The sequence below is a fragment of the Halichoerus grypus genome, chromosome 11, assembly GCF_964656455.1.
Source record: "Halichoerus grypus chromosome 11, mHalGry1.hap1.1, whole genome shotgun sequence".
Classification (NCBI taxonomy): Eukaryota; Metazoa; Chordata; class Mammalia; order Carnivora; family Phocidae; genus Halichoerus; species Halichoerus grypus.
The window spans coordinates 65,304,190-65,326,624 of NC_135722.1; the positions used below are offsets into that span (position 1 = coordinate 65,304,190).

The following is a 22,435-nucleotide window of genomic DNA, read 5'->3' on the forward strand; positions in this document are numbered from 1 at the left end:
AATTACCTTGTTGTCTTCTGAAAAGTTTACTCTGTTTTATCTCCTGTATATAACAGTATATGATCATGAACTCTTGCTCTTATTTTATCTGTTCCTGTACTTTAAGGCATTATTTTTTTTACTGTTCTAAAACATTCTGGGAGATGAAAATTTATTCTGTCTTGAAAGACTTTCTGAGATGATTAAGTAGTATCTCTTAGTAAGCCATTACAATTGTTGGGACCTTCCACTTTGTTTTTCTTTAATCTGTAATTTCTGCTTTTTTGTAGAACACAAAACATATATAGAGAGAGAGGGAGAGAGAGAGAAGGAGAAAGAATATATAAACATTTAGAATTTAGAAGTTATACCATGCCTGCTATACTCCCTAATAACCTTAGTTATGAAATGTGTTACATATAGTGTCATTCAGAGTTTCAGAAGGTTAGCCAAAGAATATATACATTAGGGTTTCCAGAAAAAGAAAAGAAACATTATTGTCCATCTAATTAGATACAATAATGTTGTTAGAAGATAATAAAATTTAGAATTTCAGCAGAGTATAAGGATACCTTTTAATCTACTGAGGTGTTAAGAAAATATAATTATTTTAGCATTTTCCTGTGGGAATAATGATACTCTTATTACACAGAGTTCTTAAACAGTGGTTCTTAATACCTTTTTAGGTAGTACCCCTTGCTGTGCACAGCCCCTTAAATTTTGCATGCAAGTTGAAGAGCTTCACCCCTTCCCGTATCAAAAAAAAAAAAAAAAAAAGTTTATTTGTGGTTCACTGAGCTTCACCTATCTCTCTATCCAGTGATTCCCAAAAGAATGGGAATCACAGTCTTCTGTGAAATTTAAAACGCTATTGTTCTTCTTGGCCCTAGCCCTTCCTAGTTAGGCCTAGGCCACCTTTTGTTCTTATTGGCACCTCCTTCCCCATCACTGTTGTAGTAGTATTTTAATAGGTAACTTGGTTTCCGCAGAGAATTTACTCAACTAAGAAGGGAGTGACCTGTTTGTCCTCAGCTAGAGATAGTCAAGTGGTAAATAATAAAATGGCATTTAATTGACTTACCAGTTTCTTGTGATACAGAACATCCCTGGAGAAGTGATAAAATAAATCAATATTCTGATATTCTACACCTACCAAATTGACATTGGAGCTGAGGTTGAAGACGGCACACCAGGGAAACCTGCCAAGAAGAGTCTGCTATATAATACAGCACATTATGCCCTCTACAGATACTGTTTTTTCATTCTTGAGGCTATTAGTTCTGGGGTGGAATTCAGATAAAGCTGGGAAGGAGGTGCTCTTCTTCATTATTTAAAACAATAAATTGAAACTCAAGACCAGGATAGGATGTAATTCAATAACAATACATCCTCTGCTTTTTCCCAGTAGCAAGAATGTGTCAGGGCTTTACTCATTCTCAAAGCACAGAAGCCTGTTAGGATATTGTATTAAACAAGTCATTGCAGAATATAAAGGTAAGTTAGTAAGGGACAGATTATCTGCCATTGAAGCAGTGCTTTGGAAAGAACATGAAACTGGGTGGCTCAGTCGTTAAGCATCTGCCTTCGGCTCAGGTCATGATCCCAGGGTCCTGGGATGGAGCCCCGCATCGGGCTCCCTGCTCAGCGGGAAGCCTGCTTCTCCCTCTCCCACTCCCCCTGCTTGTGTTCCCTCTCTCGCTGTGTCTCTCTCTGTCAAATAAATAAATAAAATCTTTAAAAAAAAAAAGGACATGAAACGGACTCCTAATTCCAACTTGTCTTTGCTACTTTTGTATTTGTAAGGAAATCACTTAACTTTTCTGATTCTCGGTTTTCCGTAGAGTAAGGATAAAGTATCTACATTATACTTAATAACACTATTAAGAGGATAAAATCTGATTTCAAGTATTGATTATACTTTGTAGATTATTAAATTTTATGCAAATGTAAAATAATCTGATCACATCTTTGCTTGCTAATAAATTGATATCACTAATTTTCCCTCCTGTTTAATGGCTATCTTTTGTGATTATATTTCTATAACATACTATATGTCTCTAGTCTGTTCCTTTTTATAGGGCTGGGTTCCTAGTAACACTTTGTCTGGTAATTCCATAACCATTTGTTTAAGGCCTATTAGATGACAGGTACTATAGCAGGTGTGTGAAAATGTGAAGGTAAACAAGATAATCTTTGCCTGGTAGTTAAAGATAAACATTTATATTATCAGGTAGAAAATTTGTTGAATTTTAGAGATGGAAATAGATTAGTGGAACAAATACATTAGTTCATTTCATAAGGAAATGTATAATCGGGCACTACCACTGAAATTGCAGAGACACTTTTGTTTTGGTTTTGTGATTAAGTGTATTGTTTTTTTCTTCATATGTAACCAGCTTTTGGTAAGAATAGGTATCACTTGAGAAGGATTTAAGTTTTCTGTGTGCGTGTGACTCTTGGATGTTGATGTTACCCTAATTTTTCTTCATATAATTTACTTAAAATAAGTACTAGTAGAATATCTTTGGTTTAGAATTTGGTAGGAACTGATAAGATTGGTAAAGCTTAATAAGAACAATTTTAATTCATTTGTACAAATCATAGACAAGAAAGCTAAAAGGTCATCCTATCAGTGATTTTTAAATTATTTTTTAGAGGAGCATTAGAATTCTGTTGTTTTGCTGAGGTGTGTTAGGACCTGCTGAGCAGGGTCATTGCCTGCAGGGTTTGGTTCCCTGGGTTTGCCTAGATCTCCTTCCCCCTTTTAACCAGAGTAGGTCCAACATTATGTTTATATGTTGGTGATAAATGTATGTTTTTTTCCTTAAATAGTTTTTATGTTTAAAAATGTAAGTTAGGTAACTAGTCTTGTTCCTCATTTTATTTTTATTTTTTTTTAAGATTTTATTTATTTCACAAAGAGAGAAAGAGAGAGCACAGCAGGGGAAGCGACAGGCAGAGGGAGACGTAGGCTCCTTGCTGAGCAAGGAGCCTGATGCAGGGCTTGATCCCAGGATCCTGGGATCATGACCTGAGCCAAAGGCAGATGCTTAACCTACTGAGCCACCCAGGCGACCCTCATTTTAATGACAAAATTAAATTACAGAGTACCAGAGAATTAAAGTTAAATGAAACCCTGATATTCAAATTTCAGTTGTTCAGTTAAATTATACTGCCTCCATGTGGCTTAGTGGTATTAGAAATCTTATTAAGCCATTTTAAGTAGTGAATAATCCAGATTATATATATGACTGGATCTGACTTCAAGATTTCATTGACAATGTTAATATGAAGACATGGCATGAAATTTAAGTGAAAATGATTTGATATTGGTACTTTTTTATTTACAAAGTTTTTTTTTAAGTACTAGAAATGTTTGAAATTGAAACTCCAAATATGTTTTTATAATTTTCATTTATTTGAGAGCGTGAGTGAGAGAGAAACAGAGAGAGAAGGAGCAGGGGGAGGGGCAGAGGGCAAGGGAGAAGCAGACTCCCCACTGAGCAGGGAGCCAGACATGGGGCTCGATCCTGGGACTCGAGGATCATGACCTGAGCCGAAGGCAGACGCTTAACTGACTGAGCCACCCAGGCGCCCCGTCAAAGTTTTTATAAAATTATTTTAATACTGCCCTTAAACTCTTAAAACATTAAAGACTTCTTTCCTAAAGAATAGGTTGTACTTCATTCATGGTTTTACATGCAGTATAAGTTAAATGAAGTGATTAAGGGCATAAAATTATCCTTTGAGTTTCTACCTTAATTTTCATTAGTTTGATAAATATGCAGTTTCTCTGTAAAGTGAATGTTAATCGAACTTTCATTTGTCTTTTGGCATTAGAAAGTTCACTTAGTGCCTAACTTCTCACTTAATGAAGTTAAAAACAAGGTGATTTAGTATGATTTGTAAGGACATCTAATAAACAGTTGCATTATGTGTAAAATAAATAGAATACCTGATTTTTTTTTTTTTTTGCAATAAATGTGCATTGTTTTGGCCTTGAGCTTGACATTTTGGCAAGATGAGTTCTTTAGGTTCTTTATTAAATTTAGAATTCTCTAGCATAAATGTAGACTAATGGCAAATGATACTGTTTTTCCTATTAATACATAATGATAATGAAATAGTAATTTTTAAAATAAAGATATAATTGACACATAACATTATATTAGTTTCAAGTGTACAACATAATCATTCAGTAATGGTATATATTGTGAAATGATCACTACAGTAAATCTAGTTAACAATTACAAGGCAAGAGTAATTTTAAATAATTTCAATTAATGACCACTAAATAGAATGTTTAATGACTACTGAACAGAATGACTTTTAGAATCTATTTAGATCCAATTGTTAGGGTACTGAAAACTTACTTCAGTATAATCTGCCCTTTTTCTCAACTCCTCCTGATAATCGTTTTGATTTCTAAAAAAATAATGAAGTGATTATTAAGTCAAATTGATGCTTAATCTCACTCTATCTCTTTTTAAAATTATTTGCAGGAGAGGGCTGCTCACAATTTATATGGCCAATTTGGTAAGTAATTCCTTTTCTTTTGTTTCTTTTGAAGTTTTCCCATGTGCTTTTTTATCTTTCTTTTTTAAATGGAGTTCCCTTAAAAAAAAAAAAAAGGAAAGGAAAGCTACTGAAATTTCAGAAGATCTTCTGTCTCTGTTTTGAAGGATAGTCTTAAATGTTTAAAAGAGCCTTGATGCCATCTAGTTTATTCCTGTCATATGTGACTTATTTCCATTTATTTCAGGAGTAAGTGATTACCTGCCTGTGCCCTTCATGACTGTTTTTTTCTTTAAGCGTAGATCTTCATCTTTGATAGGATATATATCTCTATGTATCTCTTTCTCCATATCTTCAATTTCATTTCATACTCCGCTTCTCTTGCCATTTCTTTTGGGAAAATGATTTAAGGATGAGCTTTTATGATGTCATTATTCTTGGACCTTAGAACAACATTGGTCCTATCTCCAAACACTGAGTATATTTAATAACATAATTATCTGGTCTTCTAAATTTCGAAGTTTATAGGAATGAAATCAGTGTTGTCTAGTCTGATATTCTTTATGGTAAATATATAATCAAGATTATATAATTTTCATTGCCAAGTTCATTATTTAAAAATGTATTTACAGGGGCTCCTGGGTGGCTCAGTCGTTAAGCGTCTGCCTTCGGCTCAGGGCATGATCCCAGGGTCCTGGGATCAAACCCCGCATCGGGCTCCGTGCTTGGCGGGAAGCCTGCTTCTTCCTCTCCCACTCCCCCTGCCTGTGTTCCTGCTCTCGTTATCTCTCTCTCTGTCAAGTAAATAAATAAAATCTTTAAAAAATGTATTTACATGAAAAATATTTAAAGTTGTTTAATAGAATTAATAGGCAACATTGAAAAATTCAACTAAGAAAAAATTGTCTGAGAAGAGGTTCTTGAATTCTCTAACAAGGGAATATAGTTCAGAGTTCTATTTAGAAACTCATTTCAGGTATAAAATATTAAATTTTTGCTCTGCACTTACCATATGTCCATTACTGTCCTGTCTGCTGATAGACAGGATGGAGATAGTTCTTATACTTAATGGAGTTTGCTGCCTAGTGAAGAAGTCACAGTAGAAATAATAATGTTTGAAAAGGACTGGAATATAAATAATAGCATGCTGTGAGAACCATAATAGTGACACCAAACTATTGTGGGTGCTGCTCTTCTCACTTTTTCAAGATACTTAAAAATATTTCTGCATAATACTAGAATGGATTTGAGTTTTAATGTGTTTTCTTTTCTTTAACCATGAACATGCTTTTCTATATTACCACATGGTATGTACTTTAATACACAAATACTATCTGTATTTATATACTTAACTTTAAATTCTAAGTAAAGTTTCACAAACTTTTTTTGTGTGTCTTGCCTGGTTTAGGTTGTTAATTCCTGGAGAAATGATTTTTGACTTTGTTTGATATAATCAATGTTGGAGATTGCCCTTAATATATTGTATTTTTTAAGAATAAGCCTTTTATTGAAGGAATCATACATAGATTCATATGCAGCTGTAAGAAATAATAAAGAGATCTCATATACACTCTGTTTCCCCTGTAGTAATATCTTACAAAACTATAGTAGTATCAAAATTATATTGATGTTGATATTTACTGTAGTCAAGAGAGAGAACCTTTCTTTTATGAGAAGAAACAAAACTTAATTTTGATCCTTTATTAAGGATATTTTAATCATTAACCACAAAATTTTAATGAGATCAAAGGCCTTTTAAACATAGATTTTCACTATGTTTAAAGGAAAGTGAACTTATACATAATATATTCTTGGTATACCAATGATAACCTAATAAGCTTAATTTTCTTAATCTAAATAGGGCCTTTTGTTTATTCTGTTACTATAAAACTTTCTTTAGTAAGAGAGTAGTTGGTGCAGAGTAGGTAAAGATTTAAATATTTTCAGAGACCGAATTCAGCTTTAAGAAATAACTTTGTTCTAGAACTTGATTGTATTGGTTATTAGACTAAGTTAAAGTTGTTGGCTTATAATATCAACAACAATATTTCTAAATGATAGGAGCTTTTATTTTAAAATTATTTATTGTATTTATGTATGTATTTCTGATTTGGAAAGTACAGAAGAGCATAAAAAAAGAAAGTAAAAATCATCCGTAATTTTACCATGTAGTAATTACTGCCATTTTAATGTTTTTTATTCCCTTCCTTCTCCTCCAGTGTACATACATAAATACACAAACAGAGATGCACATTCACATTACATATTATATACCCTTTTTAAAATATTGGGGACATATTATTTTGTGACATCTTTTGTTACTGTGCTGTATAGTTTTTATTGCTCATGATATTAAGTAATCATTTTTTGGAGGGTGTACGCCTACCTTTCCACTTCTTATATCTTCATGAGAGTGGGTTGGTTTCATACATACACATAAATGCACAGCCCCCCTCAAAATGTTGGGAGACAATGAAATAATAACTGTTTGGTTAGTAACAATATCATCTTGTTATTTTTGGCTGTGATAGTTATTGGTCCTTAGTCATTTTAACCAGAAAATTTCAAAGGCATTGGCATGCCTTTGAAAGAGTACAAGATAGAAGAATATGCAGAACTGGCTTCATATTATCTTTATTATCTTTGTCTTTATTTTTATTAGTAAATACTTATTGCATGCACAGCACTTTGCTTAGGTATTGGGACACAAATATAAGCCATTATTCTGTCCTCAAAATTAATTTAGTTGAGAGTACAGGTATACCTAGATCTGCATTTAAAATGAATAGGTAAGTAATAGTCCAAGATAGTGTGTTCATGTCAAATATGTGAAATGTAGTCTTTCGAACTTTAGAAAAGGAAGTTAGCTTTGGGTAGGAGCAATCAGAAAGTTTTATGAATTACATGGGACTTGAACCTTGAAGAAAGGAGGGGACTTAGAGGCAGCTCCATCTTGGAGATATGTCATTGGTGACCACAGGACAAAATTCTTGCCTTTCCAGGGATTGCCAAGCTGGGGTCAAGGTTTATGAACCAAAAAGGGATAAGAACCATTGAGCATCTACTGTGTTAGACACTGTAAGTGAAATTGGAGTCATTAAAATAAACAAGGTCATATAGTTTCTGCTTCTGGGGGACCTTCTACTTTACTGGGGAGAGAAATATGTAAACTAGTGGAAATAAACCTCATTTCTGGTTTTTTGTATTGATAGTTGTCTCAAAACAGAAAACAGTATAGTGTTTCTACTATGCAATTTTGAGTATACATTTTGCTAGTTGTGTTTGTGTTAGTGTTGTAGGGAACAGGTGAAGAGCCAGATAGTCTAAATAAAGGCATTTCTATTCGTGCTTTTGTAATTATTAAAAGATCTTTTCTGGTCTCCCTTATAGTTACACTTATTACCTATGAAATCTGTCAGTAAGCCCTGGCAAGTCTCAGTTATTAGATCAGTAGTTTATAGCCTTAAAGATTAACTAGCAGTTTTAATAATTACAAACTTAAGGCAATTGAATTACTACCCGTCTGAGAGTGTTTTTTTGTTATGTGTTTGTTAGCAATTTTGGAAGGAAAAGTGTACAATTTAAAAATAGTATAGTTTTTTAGCTTTTTAGAATTGATAGAGAACTAGTTGTTAATAGGCAAAATATATGAAATGTATAGACAAGGTATAAAATAAAGAATTAAATGTTTTCTCTGGCTTCTGCCCAAGATATGGCTCTAAAATTATGGAAATGTTTTCTTGGGGCTAATATACTAGAACCAGTTACCTACAAGAACACCAGATGCTTAGATTCAACTTTGCCACAGTATCATTTAAAAGAGAACACATAAAAGTTTGCATTGATATAATTTCCCTTTATTATGTTGGTTGTGACAATGACAGGGTCCTAGTCTTTCAAAATTCATTGTATACTGCTAACAGTTATTTAAAATGTGATGTTAGGTGTAGGTCATTTATGTTTAGTTTAATTATAATTTATGACATTTAAAAATCTTCCTATATAGGTCCTTTTGAAAACTTTTCTCTGCAATTTAATTTATGCAATCAAGCATTCAACAATGCATGCGTTTTAAAATTGTAAGTATATATTTAGTAGGCCTGCTTCTAGCATTTGTGTTTTAATTTTAAACATGCAGTGTCTGTGATTAAAACATCTATATTTGATTTTTCAAACAAGGTTTGAAAATGTTGATTCATATATTTTCTTGTAAGGCCACTTCAATTTAAGTAGATTTAGCACCTATTTATTATATATCAGTACTGTGCTAGGCACATGAGGATACAAAAGAAATACAAAATGGATTGTAAACTAGTTGGAGAAATTTGACAGATGAACTTGAAAGAAAGAAACTGAATTGTGTAAGACTATTGAATCACAGACCTGTACCTCTGAAACAAATAATACATTATATGTTAAAAAAAAAGAAGAAGATAGCAAGAAGGGGAAAATGAAGGGGGGGAAATCGGAGAGGGAGATGAACCATGAGAGACTATGGACTCTGAGAAACAAACTGAGGGTTCTAGAGGGGAGGGGGATGGGGGGATGAATTAGCCTGGTGATGGGTATTAAAGAAGGCACGTACTGCATGGAGCACTGGGTGTTATAGGCAAACAATGAATCATGGAATACTACATCAAAAACGGATGATGTAATGTATGGTGATTAACATAACATAATTAAAAAAATACTAAAAAAAAAAAGAAACTGAAAGTATTACAGAAAACAATTATAAACACCCTTTCTCAAATTGCTCCCCTAAGCCTTCCCTCTGCAGCATATGACATCAACCATTCATCCAGTTGCTCAGGCCAGAAACTTAGAGTTCTAACTCTTCTTCTCTTTATACTCTTAGTTCAATCCAGTAGGACATCTTACTCTACTTCTAAAATATATTCTGGATCTTAAAGTGACCCGCCATCTCCACGGTTATAACCGTAGTACAAGCCCTAACATCTCTTTCCTGAGCTACCTTAATAGCCTCACTGGTTTGCATTTTTCCACTCTTGTCTTCCTGTAGTCTCTCTTCCATATGTGGAAGTCAGAGTCATTGGAAATACAGATTACAGCATGTTGATCTTCTGCTTAAAACTCAGAAAAACCTTCCCTTCCCACTATACACCAAATAAAATTCAAATGCCTTACTGTGGCTTACAAGGCTCTGACTTCTACTTTTTCTTCTCATTCTTTACACTGGCTTTCTTTCTGTCTCTTGAACACTTGAAGCTTGTTCTTTTCCAGCCTTAGCATTTGCTTTTCTTTTTGTTTGGAAATCTATTTCCCTAAATTTCTTGGCTAGCATCTCCTCCTTATATAGTTGACCCATTGTCACCTGCTGAGAAAGCCCTTTCTTACCATCACAGTTAAACAACTTGCCCTCACTTCTCTACTCTGTAATTTGTAATCCTGTCTTTTTTCGTGGCATTTATAAGTACTGAAATTGTTTTGTTTGTTGTCTTTTTTCCCCTCACTGTGTATAAGCTGCTTAAGGGCGAGGACTCTTGCTTGTTCACTGACATATCTCTAGTATCTGCAAATAGTGCTTAGCATATAGTATATGCTCAATAAATAATTATTGAATGAATGTAGATTGGGAGCAAATACTATTTAAAATGGCAAAGATGAGAGGGAACGATCTTTATATCTGTTCTTATTTCCCTCCTTCCATTAGCCCTAAGACCCAAGTCCTTTAAGCCAACCAAATGACCTTGTTTTCCCACAGGAAATAAACAGAGGAGTAATTGGATCTGTCCTCAGCTGAGTTCCTGAACTAGTACATTCCTTTGTATTCCTTCCTGTATGAGTTCTAACAATTTTGGTGTGGAGTCTTACGGGTTTTCCATGTAGAGTATCATGTCGTCTGTGAAGAGTGAGAGTTTGACTTCTTTGCCAGTTTGAATGCCTTTTATTTCTTTTTGTTGTCTGAATGCTGAGGCTAGGACTTCTAGTACTATGTTGAACAACATAGTGGTGAGAGTGGTAAGAGTGGACATCCCTGCCGTGTTCCTGACCTTAGGAGGAGAGCTCTCAGTTTTTCCCCATTGAGAATGATATTTGCTGTGGGCTTTTTGTTTATGGCTTTTATGATACTGAGGTATGTTCCCTCTATCCATATACTGTAGAGAGTTTTAATCAAGAAAGGATTAATGGAGTATTTTATTTTTATTTTTTATTTATTTTTATTTTTATTTATTATTGAGTATGTTATTAAATATTTTGTCATATGCTTTTTCTGCATCAATTAAGAGGTTCATATGGTTCTTCTCCTTTCTTTTGTTAACGTGATGTATCACGTTGATTGATTTGCAGATGTTGAACCACCCTTACAACCCGGGAATAAATTCTACTTGGTCGTGGTGAATAATCCTTTTAATCTACTGTTGGATCCTATTGGCTAGTATCTTGGTGAGAGGTTTGGCATCCATGTTCATCAAGGATGTTGGTCTGTAATTCTCCTTTTTTGGTGGGGTCTTTGTCTGGTTTTGGGATCAAGGTAATGCTGGCTTCATAGATCGAGTTTGGAAGTTTTCCTTCCATTTCTATTTTTTGAAATAGCCTCAGAAGAATAGGTATTAGTTCTTCTTTAATTATTGGTAGAGTTCCCCTGGGAAGCCATCTGGCCCTGGACTCTTGTTTGTTGAGAGGTTTTTGATTACTGCTTCAATTTCCTTGTTGGTTATGGGTCTCTTCAGGTTTTCTATTTCTTCCTTAAAACTATATTTTCAAGATATGGTATTTACTTTGAAATTGACACCATATTTTCTTTCTTTTTTTTTTTCTAAAGATTTTATTTATTTGAGAGAGAGTGAGTGGCGAGTGAGCACGAGCAGGGGGAGGGGCAAAGGGAGAGGAAGAGGCAGACTCCTCGCTGAGCAGGGAGCCTGTTGTGGGGCTGGATCCCAGGACCTTCAGACCATGACCTGAGCCGAAGGCCGCTGCTTAACCAAGTGAGCCACCCAGGCGCCCCATATTTTCAGTACCTATGTGTGTTGTGTTATGTACTTCCAATGCGTTGCTTTTGACTGCTGCATGGTGTGCCAGAATATTCATCCCCTGTATATGTTCTATAATGGTTTTTTTAAAGATGTAAATCATATACCATAAAATTTACCCCTTTAAAGTTTATAATCCAGTGGTTTTTGTATATTCACAAAATTGAGCATCTATCATCACTATCTAATTTTACAATATTTCAGACACTACATTTTACTTGTTCATTCTTCCAGCAGTGGATATCCAAATTGCTTACAATTTCTCAACATCACAGTGTGGTGATGAACATCTTTGTACATGACTGTTTTGTGAATTTTTCTGGGTGTGCATAGATAAAATTGGAGAAGATGGATTTTTAGATCATGTACTTTCTGGTAAAAGGATAGAATGTCTTAGACTGTGAGAAATACCATTATTCTAGTAGTTCATTTGGAGGTAGGAGAGAGTTTTGTCTTGTGCTTCCTTGTCTTGTGTTTCTATTTAAATAATTTATTTAATCATCTTAGGGATTTTAGGGTTGGATGTTGAACTTTGAAACTATTAGGGACTCTGCTATAAATGACTTGGAGTACTACTACAAGGTCAGTTAGACCAAAGGAGAAAAGAGTGTAATTTCTCTCTGGGTATAGCTTATTATCATAACTAGTCTTCATAGGACTTTGTTTTCTGTTTGCTTGAGAAAGATAATATAAAATATATATTAGAAAATTGAAAGAGACAAATGCAAAGGACAACTAATAAAAATAAGTAAATCTAAAAGAAGATGTGAAGCAGAATTTTACAAAGAATATAAATAAAAGAGACAAAGGAAAGCAGTATATAAGAAAGGAAAATACAAGTTACAAAAACAACCCATATAATAAGCATTTGGCTTTCATTGACCCGTGAAGGGGGCTGTAGCTCCTCTTTACTACTGGGTGGGCATGGTCTCTGCTGACACCCCGAGGTGGGGGTAGGGAAGCAGAAGCCTAGTTATCAGCCAGTGGGGATGAAAGTCTTGGTATTTGGTATTCTCTGACTGTACTTGGTATTGGTATTCTCTGACTCTTCCTTATTGGGGGTGTTAGAGTACCCTGTTATAGCTTTGTGAGGGTGGTCATTTGGTCATTGCTGGTGGGGGTTGGGCCACAGGGTTTTTTTTTTGTTTCCTTTTTTTGTGTTTTTGTTTTTTTGTGGGGTTTTTTTGTTTTGTTTTTGTTTTTTGTCGTGTTTGGCTGGAGTAGGTTGGTTATTGTCCAAAAGTTTGTGTTTTGATAGACTGCCTTTATCTTGGTCCTTTAGCAAGATAGAGTAGATTTTTGTCTGTGCTTATTATCATTTCCAGTTTGCCAGTCTTCTTCAGCTCTAAGACTGAGATATATAAGGCTACTCACCACCATGTCATTCTTTGGATTATAAGATTTGTAGACGGTCTGCTCTCTTTTCAATTTTCAGTCTTTAATGTTTGTTTTATATCTAATGTCCAGTGTTTTTAGTTGTAATTAGTGGGAGGAATAAGGAAAAGGTGCATACTGGATCTTCCTAGAAGCAGAAGTCCTTCTTCATATTTTTTTTTGGTAGTCAGAAATAATCAGGCACTTAAGAAAACAAGGCACCAAGATCAAGATCTGGCAGAAACAATAAGCAACAAAACAGACCAGCAGAGACTGTGTATATTGGGATTATCTGAAAAGGTTATAAAACTTATATGTTTACTATGTTTAAAATAAAAGATGACTTCTGGTGCAGGCTAAATTGGAGTAACAGGGAATAGATTTACCCTTCTTCCTGAAACAACAACAAAAAAAACCTGACAAAATAAAAGAAATAAGGGTTTTCAAAACATTGTACATTAAGTAGTGAAGAATAATGATCCCTGAAAGATTGGAAACTAGCAAGATGAGCCCTGTGATTGCTTTGGCTTAATACCTGGAGAGCATTTCTAGGCCATGGAGAAGGGATGTAAAACTGAAGCTGAGCCTGACTGTGTCCCAGAGTTGACAAGATATAGCCAGGAGTCCAAGGAGACAAGGTGGCCAGAGTTTTGCAGGTAGGAGAGGAGAAAGGTAGAGAGCTCCAGAGATGTGCAGAGGATCCCAGCAAATAGTGAGTTAGTTCTGATTGGTGCATTCATGTGAGGAATCTACTGAGGTTGGGGAAAGAACCAGCCAAACTCATTAGAGGGAAAAAAAATCCTCTGAGCTCATGCAGGGTTAGGAATGATTACTGTTTCCACCATTAAGAGTGGAAAATTTCGTAATTTGCAAGGCATTGTGAAAAATTAGAAGCATTATAAGTCATTAGAAGCATTAAAAGGATTTTACCTCAGAATGGGGCAAAATTAGCCCTAGACTAAATACTGCTCTGAGCCCAACTAAAATCACCACCACCACCACCACCACCACAACAAAACAGCAAGACATGAAAGGACCTGTTTCTAAATGACTGCATCCCAAAATAAATCTAAAGAAAATTATGGGAAAACAAAAATATACAACAGTCAATAAGGTAAAAATCACAGTGTCTGGCATACAATGAAAAATTACCAGGCATGAAAAGAATTAGGGAAATGGCCAATAATGATGAGAGAAATCAATCATATGAAACCAACTCAGAAGTGATACCTATGATAGAATTAGTAGACAAAGACATCAAAACAGTAGTTATTATTTTTTTTTAAGATTTATTTATTTATTTATTCGACACAGAGAGAGAGATAGAGAGCACAAGCAGGGGGAGTGGCAGGCAGGCAGAGGGAGAGGGAGAAGCAGGCTCTCCGCTGAGCAAAGAGCCTGATGTGGGGCTCAATCCCAGGACGCTGGGATCATGACCTGAGCTGAAGGCAGCCGCTTAACTGACTGAGCCACCCAGGTGTCCCCAGTAGTTATTACTGTATTCCAAATACTCAAGAAGCTAGGAGAAATACTGAACATGTTAAGCAGATACGGAAGGTATAAAAAAGATCCAAATTAAACTTCTAGAGATGAAAGCTGTAACATCTGAGATGAAAAATACACAGGGTAGGATTAATGGCATGTCAGACCTTGCAGAAAAGATTAGTGAACCTGAAGCCATAGCAATAGAAGTTATCCAGAATGAAACACCAAGAGAAAATAAAAAATATGAACAGAGTATTAGTGATCTAATAGGACAACTTGAATTGGCCTGATATGCATACAGAAGTCTCTGTGGGGGGGGAGGGTCAGTAAAAGCATTTGGAGAAATAATGAATGAAAATGTCTCAAACTTGATGAAAACTAAACCGTCATATCCAAGAAGCTTAATGAACCTCAAGCACCCTGGCCACAGGAAGGAAACTAACCATATTATAGTCATTTAACCCAGTGATAAAGAAAAAATCTTGAAAGCATCCAAAGAAAAGAGAAACATTTTATACTGAAGAACACAGATGATGACAGCAAATCTCTCATTGGGAATAATACAGACCAGAAGACAGTTAAGCAACATCTTTAAAGAACTGAAGAAAAGGAGCTGTCAACCTAGAGTTGTATACCTAGAAAAATATTTTTGAAGATTCTTTTATTTATTATTTATTTATTTATTTGAGAGAAAGAGAGAGCGAGCAGGGGAAGGAGCAGAGGGAGAGGGACAAGCAGATTCTGTGCTGAGTGTGGAGCCCAGTGTGGGGCTCTATCTCAGGACCCTGAGATCATGACCTGAGCCAAAATCAGCCATCAGAGGCTTAACTGACTGAGCCACCCAGGCGCCCCTAGAAAAATATTTTTAAAAAACAAAGATAAAGACTTTTTCAGACATACAGACCTGAAGGAATTCATCTTCAGCAGACCTGTAGTAGAGGAAATGTTGAAGGTTGTCAAGAAGTATTCAGGAAGATGGTAACAGTTGGAAATCTAGGTCTACACAAAGAAATGAAGATCACTGGAAATGGTAACTACATAGGTAGGTAAATATAAAAAATAATTTTCTTATACATGTATCTCTTTAAAATTATAATTGTAAAAATAATAGCAGTGTAGTTTGTGAGGATTATAGCATATGTAAAAGTAAAGTATAGCAACAGTAGTAAAAAGTTCAAGAGGAAAGAATTAAAGTGTGATGTAAGGTTTTTATGCTATTTGGGATATAATAATCCTAAATGTTTATGCCCCTAATAAGAAAGCTTCAAAATAAATAAAGCAAAAACTGACAGAACTGCAATGAGAAATACACAGATTCACAATTATACTTGGAGCCTACAACATTCTTCTCTTAATAATTGATAGGCATGGTCAAAAGAAAATCATTAAGCTTATAGAAGTGTTAAATAACACTATTAACTAACTTGATATAGTTGATATTTTTAGAATTCTCTATCCAACAACAGAATGTACATTATTTTCAAGTGCTATTAAGATTGACCATATTCTGGACTGCAAAATAAGTCTCAAAAGATTCAAGTTATACAATTTGTTGTTGGGCCACAGTGTAATTAAATTTGAAACGAGTAAAAGATACTAGAAAATCCACAAATATTTGGAAAGAAATGTACTTCAGAAGATAACAGAAGAGAAACTAGAAAGTGTTTTGATCTGAACAAAAAAGCAAACATAACATATCAAACTTTGTGGTATATATTTACTGCCTACTTAGAGGGGATTTATAGCACTAAATGTCTGTTTAGAAAAAGAAGAAAGGTCTTGAATCAATGACTTCAGTTTCTACTTTAAGAAATTAGAAAAAGAAGAGCAGTTAAACCCAAAGAAAACAGAAGTAAGGAAATAAATATTAGTTTTTTGGAAATAAGTGAAGAGAACTATGAAAACCAAAGAAAAAAATATACCCAAAGCTAGTTCTTTGAGAAAATGAATAAAATTGATAGATCTCTGGCCAGACTGATCAGAAAAAGAAGATAGAAGATACAAATTACTAATATCAGGAATGAGAGAAGTGATATCAATATACAATATACAGGTATTATAAGTACAATAATCATTGATATTTTCAACAAGGTTAAGTCCATATATTTGACAACTTAGATGAAATGGTTTCATTTCTTGAAACATACAAACCACCAGAATTCACTCAAGAAGAAATAGATAATATGATCATCCTTGTATTTATTAAAGAAATTGGATTTGTAGTTAAAAACCTTTTCCCAAAGAAAATACCAGACCTCGATAGCTTTGCTGGTGAGGTGTACTAAAATATTTAAAGAAGAAATAATACCAGTTCTACTCAAACTATATCAGAGAGTTGAAGAGAAGTGATAATCATTCAATGAGGCCAGCATATTTAAATTTTTTTTTTAGTTGAAGTATAGTTGACATATGATATTAAATTAATTTCAACTATACGACATAGTAATTCAACATTATATAAATTATGAAATATTCAACCATGATAAGTACATTACAGTGTTATTGACTGTATTCTGTATGCTATTTTTTTCATCCCTCTGACTTATTTATTTTATAACTGGAATTTTGTAACTCTTAATTCTTCACCCATTTTGCCTGTCCCTTCCCTTTGGCAACCATCAATTTGTTCTCTGTATTTATAAGTCTGTCCCTCTTTTTTGTTGTTGTTTTTTGTTTGTTCATTTGTTTTGTTTTGGAGAGTCCACATATAAGTGAAATCGTTTGGTATTTGACTTTTTCTGTCTGGCTTATTTCACTTAGCATAATACCCTCTAGGTCCATATTGTCACGAAGAGCAAGATTTCATTCTTTTTTATGGCTGAGTAATATTCCATCCTGTGTATATACCCCATCTCCTTTATCCACTTATCTATCAGTGGACACTTTAGTTGCTTCCATATTGCGACTATTGTAAATAACACTGTAATAGACACAGAGGTGCACGTATCTTTTCAAATTGGTATTTTCATTTTCTTCTAGGAAATACCCAGAAGTGGAATTAATGGGTTATATGGTGCTTCTGTTTTTACTTTCTTGAGGAACCTCCATACTGTTTTTCAGGGTGGCTGCACTAATTTATAGTACTACCAACACTACACAAGGGTTTCCTTTTTTCCATATCTTTGCCGACACTTGTTATTTCTTGTCTTTCTGATATGAGCCATTCTGACTAGTATGAGGTGAGACTAAGATTTGCATTTCCCTAATGATTAGTGATGTTGAACATCTTTTCATGTGTCTGTTGGCCATCTGTATGTCTTCTTTGGAGAAATGCCTATTCAGGTCCTCTGCACATTTTAAAATCAGATTATTATTGTTATTTTTTGATGCTGAGTTTTATGAGTTCATTATATATTTTGGATGTTAACCCCTTATTGGATATATCAATTGCAAATATCTTCTCCTCTTCAGTAGTCTGCCTTTTTGTTTTGCTGATGGTTTCCTTCACTGTGCAAAAGCTTTTTAGTTTGATATGATCCCAAATGTTTATTTTGCTTTTGTGCCCTTTGCCAGAATAGACAGATCCAGAAAAAATACTGCTAAGGTTGATGTCCAAGAGATTACTGCCTATGTTTTCTTTTAGGGATTTTATGGCTTCTGGTCTTACATTTAGGGTTTTAATCCATTTTGAGTTTATTTTTATGGATAAGAAAGTGAGCCAGTTTCATTCTTTTGCATGTAGCTGTCCAGTTTACCCAGCACCGTTTATGGAAGAGAATGTCTTTTACCCATTGTATATTCCTCTCTCCTTTGTCAAGGATTAATTCACTATATATATATATATGTGGATTTAGTTCTGGGCTCTCAATTCTGTTCTGTTGATCTATGTGCCTCCTTTTGTGCCAGTACCATACACTTGTGATTACTATAGCTTTGTAGTATATCTTGAAATCTAGGATTATGATAAATCTGGCTTTATTCTTTTTGAGATCTCAGGACTGCTTTGGCTTTTTGGGGTCTTTTTTGGTTCCATACAGATTTTAGGATTTTTGGTTCTAGTTATGTGAAAAACACTATTTATATTTTGATAGGGATTGCATTGAATCTGTGGATTGCTTTGGGTAGTATGGACATTATAATAGTATTAATTTTTCCAGTCTGTGAGCATGGTATATTTTTTCATTTATTGTGTTGCCTTCAATTTCTTTCATCAATGTATTATAGTTTTCATAATACAAGTTTTTTACCTCTCTGGTTAAATTTCTTCCTGGGTATTTCATTGTTTTTGATGCAGTCGTAAATGGGATTCTTTTATTTCTCTATTTGTAAACCATACATCTGATTATAAGGAGTTTATATCAAAAATACATATAAGGCATTCGTACAACCAGATATCAAAAAAAATACCTGATTAAAGTTTGGCAGAGGACTTAAATAGACACTATTCCAAGGAAGACATATAGTGGCCAACAGGTACCCAAAATAATGCTCAGCATCCCTAATTGTCAGGGGAATGCAAATCAAAACCAGAGTTAGGTATCACCTCCCACCTGCTAGAAAGGCCATTATCAAGAAGACAAGAGATAAATTGATGATGATATGGAGAAAAGGGAACAGTTGTACATTGTTGGTAGGAATGTAAATTGGTACAACCACTGTGAAAAACAGAATGGATCTTCCTCAAAAAATTAAAAACAGAGCTACCAAGTGGTCCAGCAATTGTACTTGTGAGTATGTATCTGAAGAAAAATGAATAATTATCTTGAAGATACATCTGCACTCCTGTGTTCATTGCAGCATTATTGGCCAGAGCCACGACATTTAAAGAACTTATGTGTCTCTCAATGAATGAATGAATAAAGAAAATGTGGTGTGTATACACACACACACACACACACACACACACACACACACGCAGTGGAATATTATTCAGTCGTAAAAGAGAAGGAAATCCTGCCATTTGGAATAACTGGGTCAGATATTCAGGGTGTTATTAAGTGAAATAAGTAAAAGAAAGATGAATACTTTATGATTTCCCTTATATGTGGAATCTAAAAAAGCAGATGATATGGAAACAGAGTAGAAGGGTGGTTGCCATGAGCTGGGATGGGGGTAGAGGAGATTGGAGAGATGCTGGTCAGTGGATACAAATTAATAAGTTCTGGGGTTTTAATGTATAGCATTGTGATTATAGTTGACAATATTGTATTATATACTTCAGAGTTGCTAAGGTAGTAGATAGTAAATGTTCTTACCATTAAAGAAAAGATAATTATGTTAGGTAATGGAGATGTTAACTAACCTTATTGTGGTAGTCATTTTGCAATATATACATGTATGAAGTCATCACATTGTACACCTTAAACTTAAAAAATATTATATTTCTATTATATCTCAATAAAGCTGGATAAAAAATAAATGTATAAGCATATTATGTAGATTTATCATGATAACCCAGTTGAATAACTAAAATTATGAATAGTTAAAGTACATTTTGAGTTGCTAGTTGAACAGCACTAGAAGTATTCACGTTTATGTCATTTCTCTGACTTTGCTTGTTTTTTTCTCCCTCTTTTTTATTTTATTTTATTATTATTTTTACTCACGTGTGTGCTTATGGGTTGGGAGTTATCATTATCAGGGTCACTGCTATTGGGATGTATTGTATAGCCAAAATTAATACAATGCAAAATATTCACTAATCTTTAAACAGCTTTGTTAGGTTAAGATGTCATTGTCCTTAGCATTCTCTAGATGATGTCCTGTGTCACAGACATTTGATAGTTTGATGCGAGTTCAGTACAAATCACTGGAAAATGAAATTGCAGGTCTTTTACAAGATATGGCATTTCATGAAGCCCCTTAAAATTAATATTTATGAAAAAAATGAATCACTAAGAAGTATGGACCTGTCCGTTAACAGCTGAAGAAAGTTTTGAAATTTATTTTTTTAAATTTTGGTACCAATTAGACTGTTTCCTCATTATTTACTCTAAAGGTTTGTCCTTGTTTTAAGTTGACCAAAATTCTCCTTGTGAGTTTTTGGTTTTAATTACTCTTAGATATTATGGACCTCTCAAAGTCCTTTTTAAAAAATTTTTTTTATTTTTAAATAAATAAATCTAAGGATAGAAAATGAAATCATCATTCCACCAGCCAGTATATTAGACTTAGTCCAGAGGGCTGAGATTGCTTTTTGAATAGTGTCCATGATACTGACAAGAATGAATTGTATGTTGAGTTATATTATGTGTGAATCAGGAACTAAAGTATAACACTTAGGCTGTTTTTCTATGTATTACAGGCTGGTTTTCTATGTATTACAGACTACTGTAAATAAGAAGGGAAAAAGAAACAATACTGAGGCTGATTGTGAACTGAGGGACATATCTGTTCAGGGCCTGGAAGTAACTGTACAGATTAGTTAACCAAGGATACAGTACTTGTAATGGCATATTACTTTTACAACATAAACTTTGGCAAACTAGCTAGTCCTGCACATAGCTAGAAAAACAGACATCTAAAATAGAGCACTGATTGTATACCAGAAAATTCATGCATAGTCACCTTTATTATCTTTGAACCCAAACAAAAGCAGTATATACAGAGAATTTTGGAGAAACATGCAATCTTGAGCTCTGTAAGAGAAACTCTGGTAACTAATTTGTTTAAAAAGGGGACTGATTAAACACTAAATGAAATAATTTATATTGTAGTTTAAAAAATGTATTAAAGAAATTTGTTTAATTTTAAGAGATTTTTTATAAGCCAGATCGTTAAGAACACACTGCCCATTATTTTATTTAAAAGAATTCATAGTAATGCGAAAAGCCTGTGACATTTTATTAATATCCTTTCAAAAAATTTTTAAATGAATGTATGCATGTATATATGTATGTTTGTTTTTATTGAAGTATAGTTGATACACAATGTTACATTAGTTTTGGGCTTACCAACATAGTGATTCTGTAAGTCTATATAGGTTGTGCTATGCTAACCACAAGTGTAGCTTCCATCTGTCACCATATAAGGCTATTACAATACCATTGAATGTGTTCCCTATGCTGTGCCTTTTATCCCTGTTACTTATTCTTTCCATAACTTGAAGCCTGTATCTGCCACTCCCCTTCACCCATTTTGCCCATCCTCCCTTCCTTCTGCTGACCAAGAGTTTGTTCTCTGTATCTGTGGGTCTGGTTCTGCTTTTTGTTTGTTTGTTTATTCATTTGTTTTGTTTTTTAGGTTCCATGTATAAGTGAAATCATATGGTATGTGTCCTCTCTGACTTATACCTCCTTTTTTAAAATTTTATTTAAATTCAATTAATATATAATGTATTATTAGTTTCAGAGGTAGTGATCAGCGATTCATCAGTCTTACATAATACCCAATGTTCATTACATCACATGCCCTCCTTAATGTCCATCACCCAGTTACCCCATTCCCCCACCCTCCTTCCCCAACTTACACCTTCTTAATAATTCTACATCACTTTAGTTTATAGATTTCTTTTTCTCTGCATTGGAAATGACTTTAGTGACTTTACTCTTTAAAGATTTCTGTCTCCATATTTCAAGTGGGACATTTTTTAAGGTAAATTAAAGTGATTTTATTTGTCTTGAGAACTGTGGTTTATCCCTACCCTACCTCATGCCAGTCCCTCTTTATTTCAGTAAACACTTTTATAGTCACCTTCACTTTTATACTTATGCAACTGAACTCTATTTACATTGAGTTTACTACCTTTGAGGTCTATAAATTGTGTAATTTAATGACTTAGCTGGCATTGACTTTTCTATTAATTTTTTACATCTAGCTGATATTAGGTAAGGTAGATAATTAAATTTAGAAATATTTACTCTTGAGTAGAATATTCATGATTCAGTTTTTTTGGGGAGTACTGTTTATAATTTTGCTTTCTAAAATAAAAGAAAGTTTTCTGTACATAGCAATTTTAATTTAATGTCACAAGTAAAAAAGAAAAAGAGTAGAGCCTATAATATATGAATTTATCATTGGGCTGGTCAGTTTGGAATCACAATCTAAGATCATCTTTGGGAAACTTGTGGCATAGTCTTAGAAACTCATTAAACATTAAGTTGATTTATGTAGAATTTAGTGTATTTAACACAGCAAAATAAAATATATTG

The 22,435-nt window shown here is 34.0% G+C and overlaps 1 protein-coding gene across 2 annotated transcripts in view; it reads left to right on the forward strand.

The window, feature by feature from the left end:
• Nucleotides 1-22,435, forward strand: part of TMEM135 (transmembrane protein 135) — a 264,541-nt gene that overhangs the window by 43,027 nt on the left and 199,079 nt on the right. Inside the window, exon 4 of one of the 2 annotated variants that reach the window (XM_078058656.1) lies at nucleotides 4,482-4,515. The exons of the other annotated variant lie outside the window; for it this stretch is intronic. Within the exon in view, the coding sequence (XP_077914782.1) occupies nucleotides 4,482-4,515 (34 nt within the window). The remainder of the gene's footprint in view (nucleotides 1-4,481; nucleotides 4,516-22,435) is intronic. 2 annotated transcript variants of the gene reach the window in all.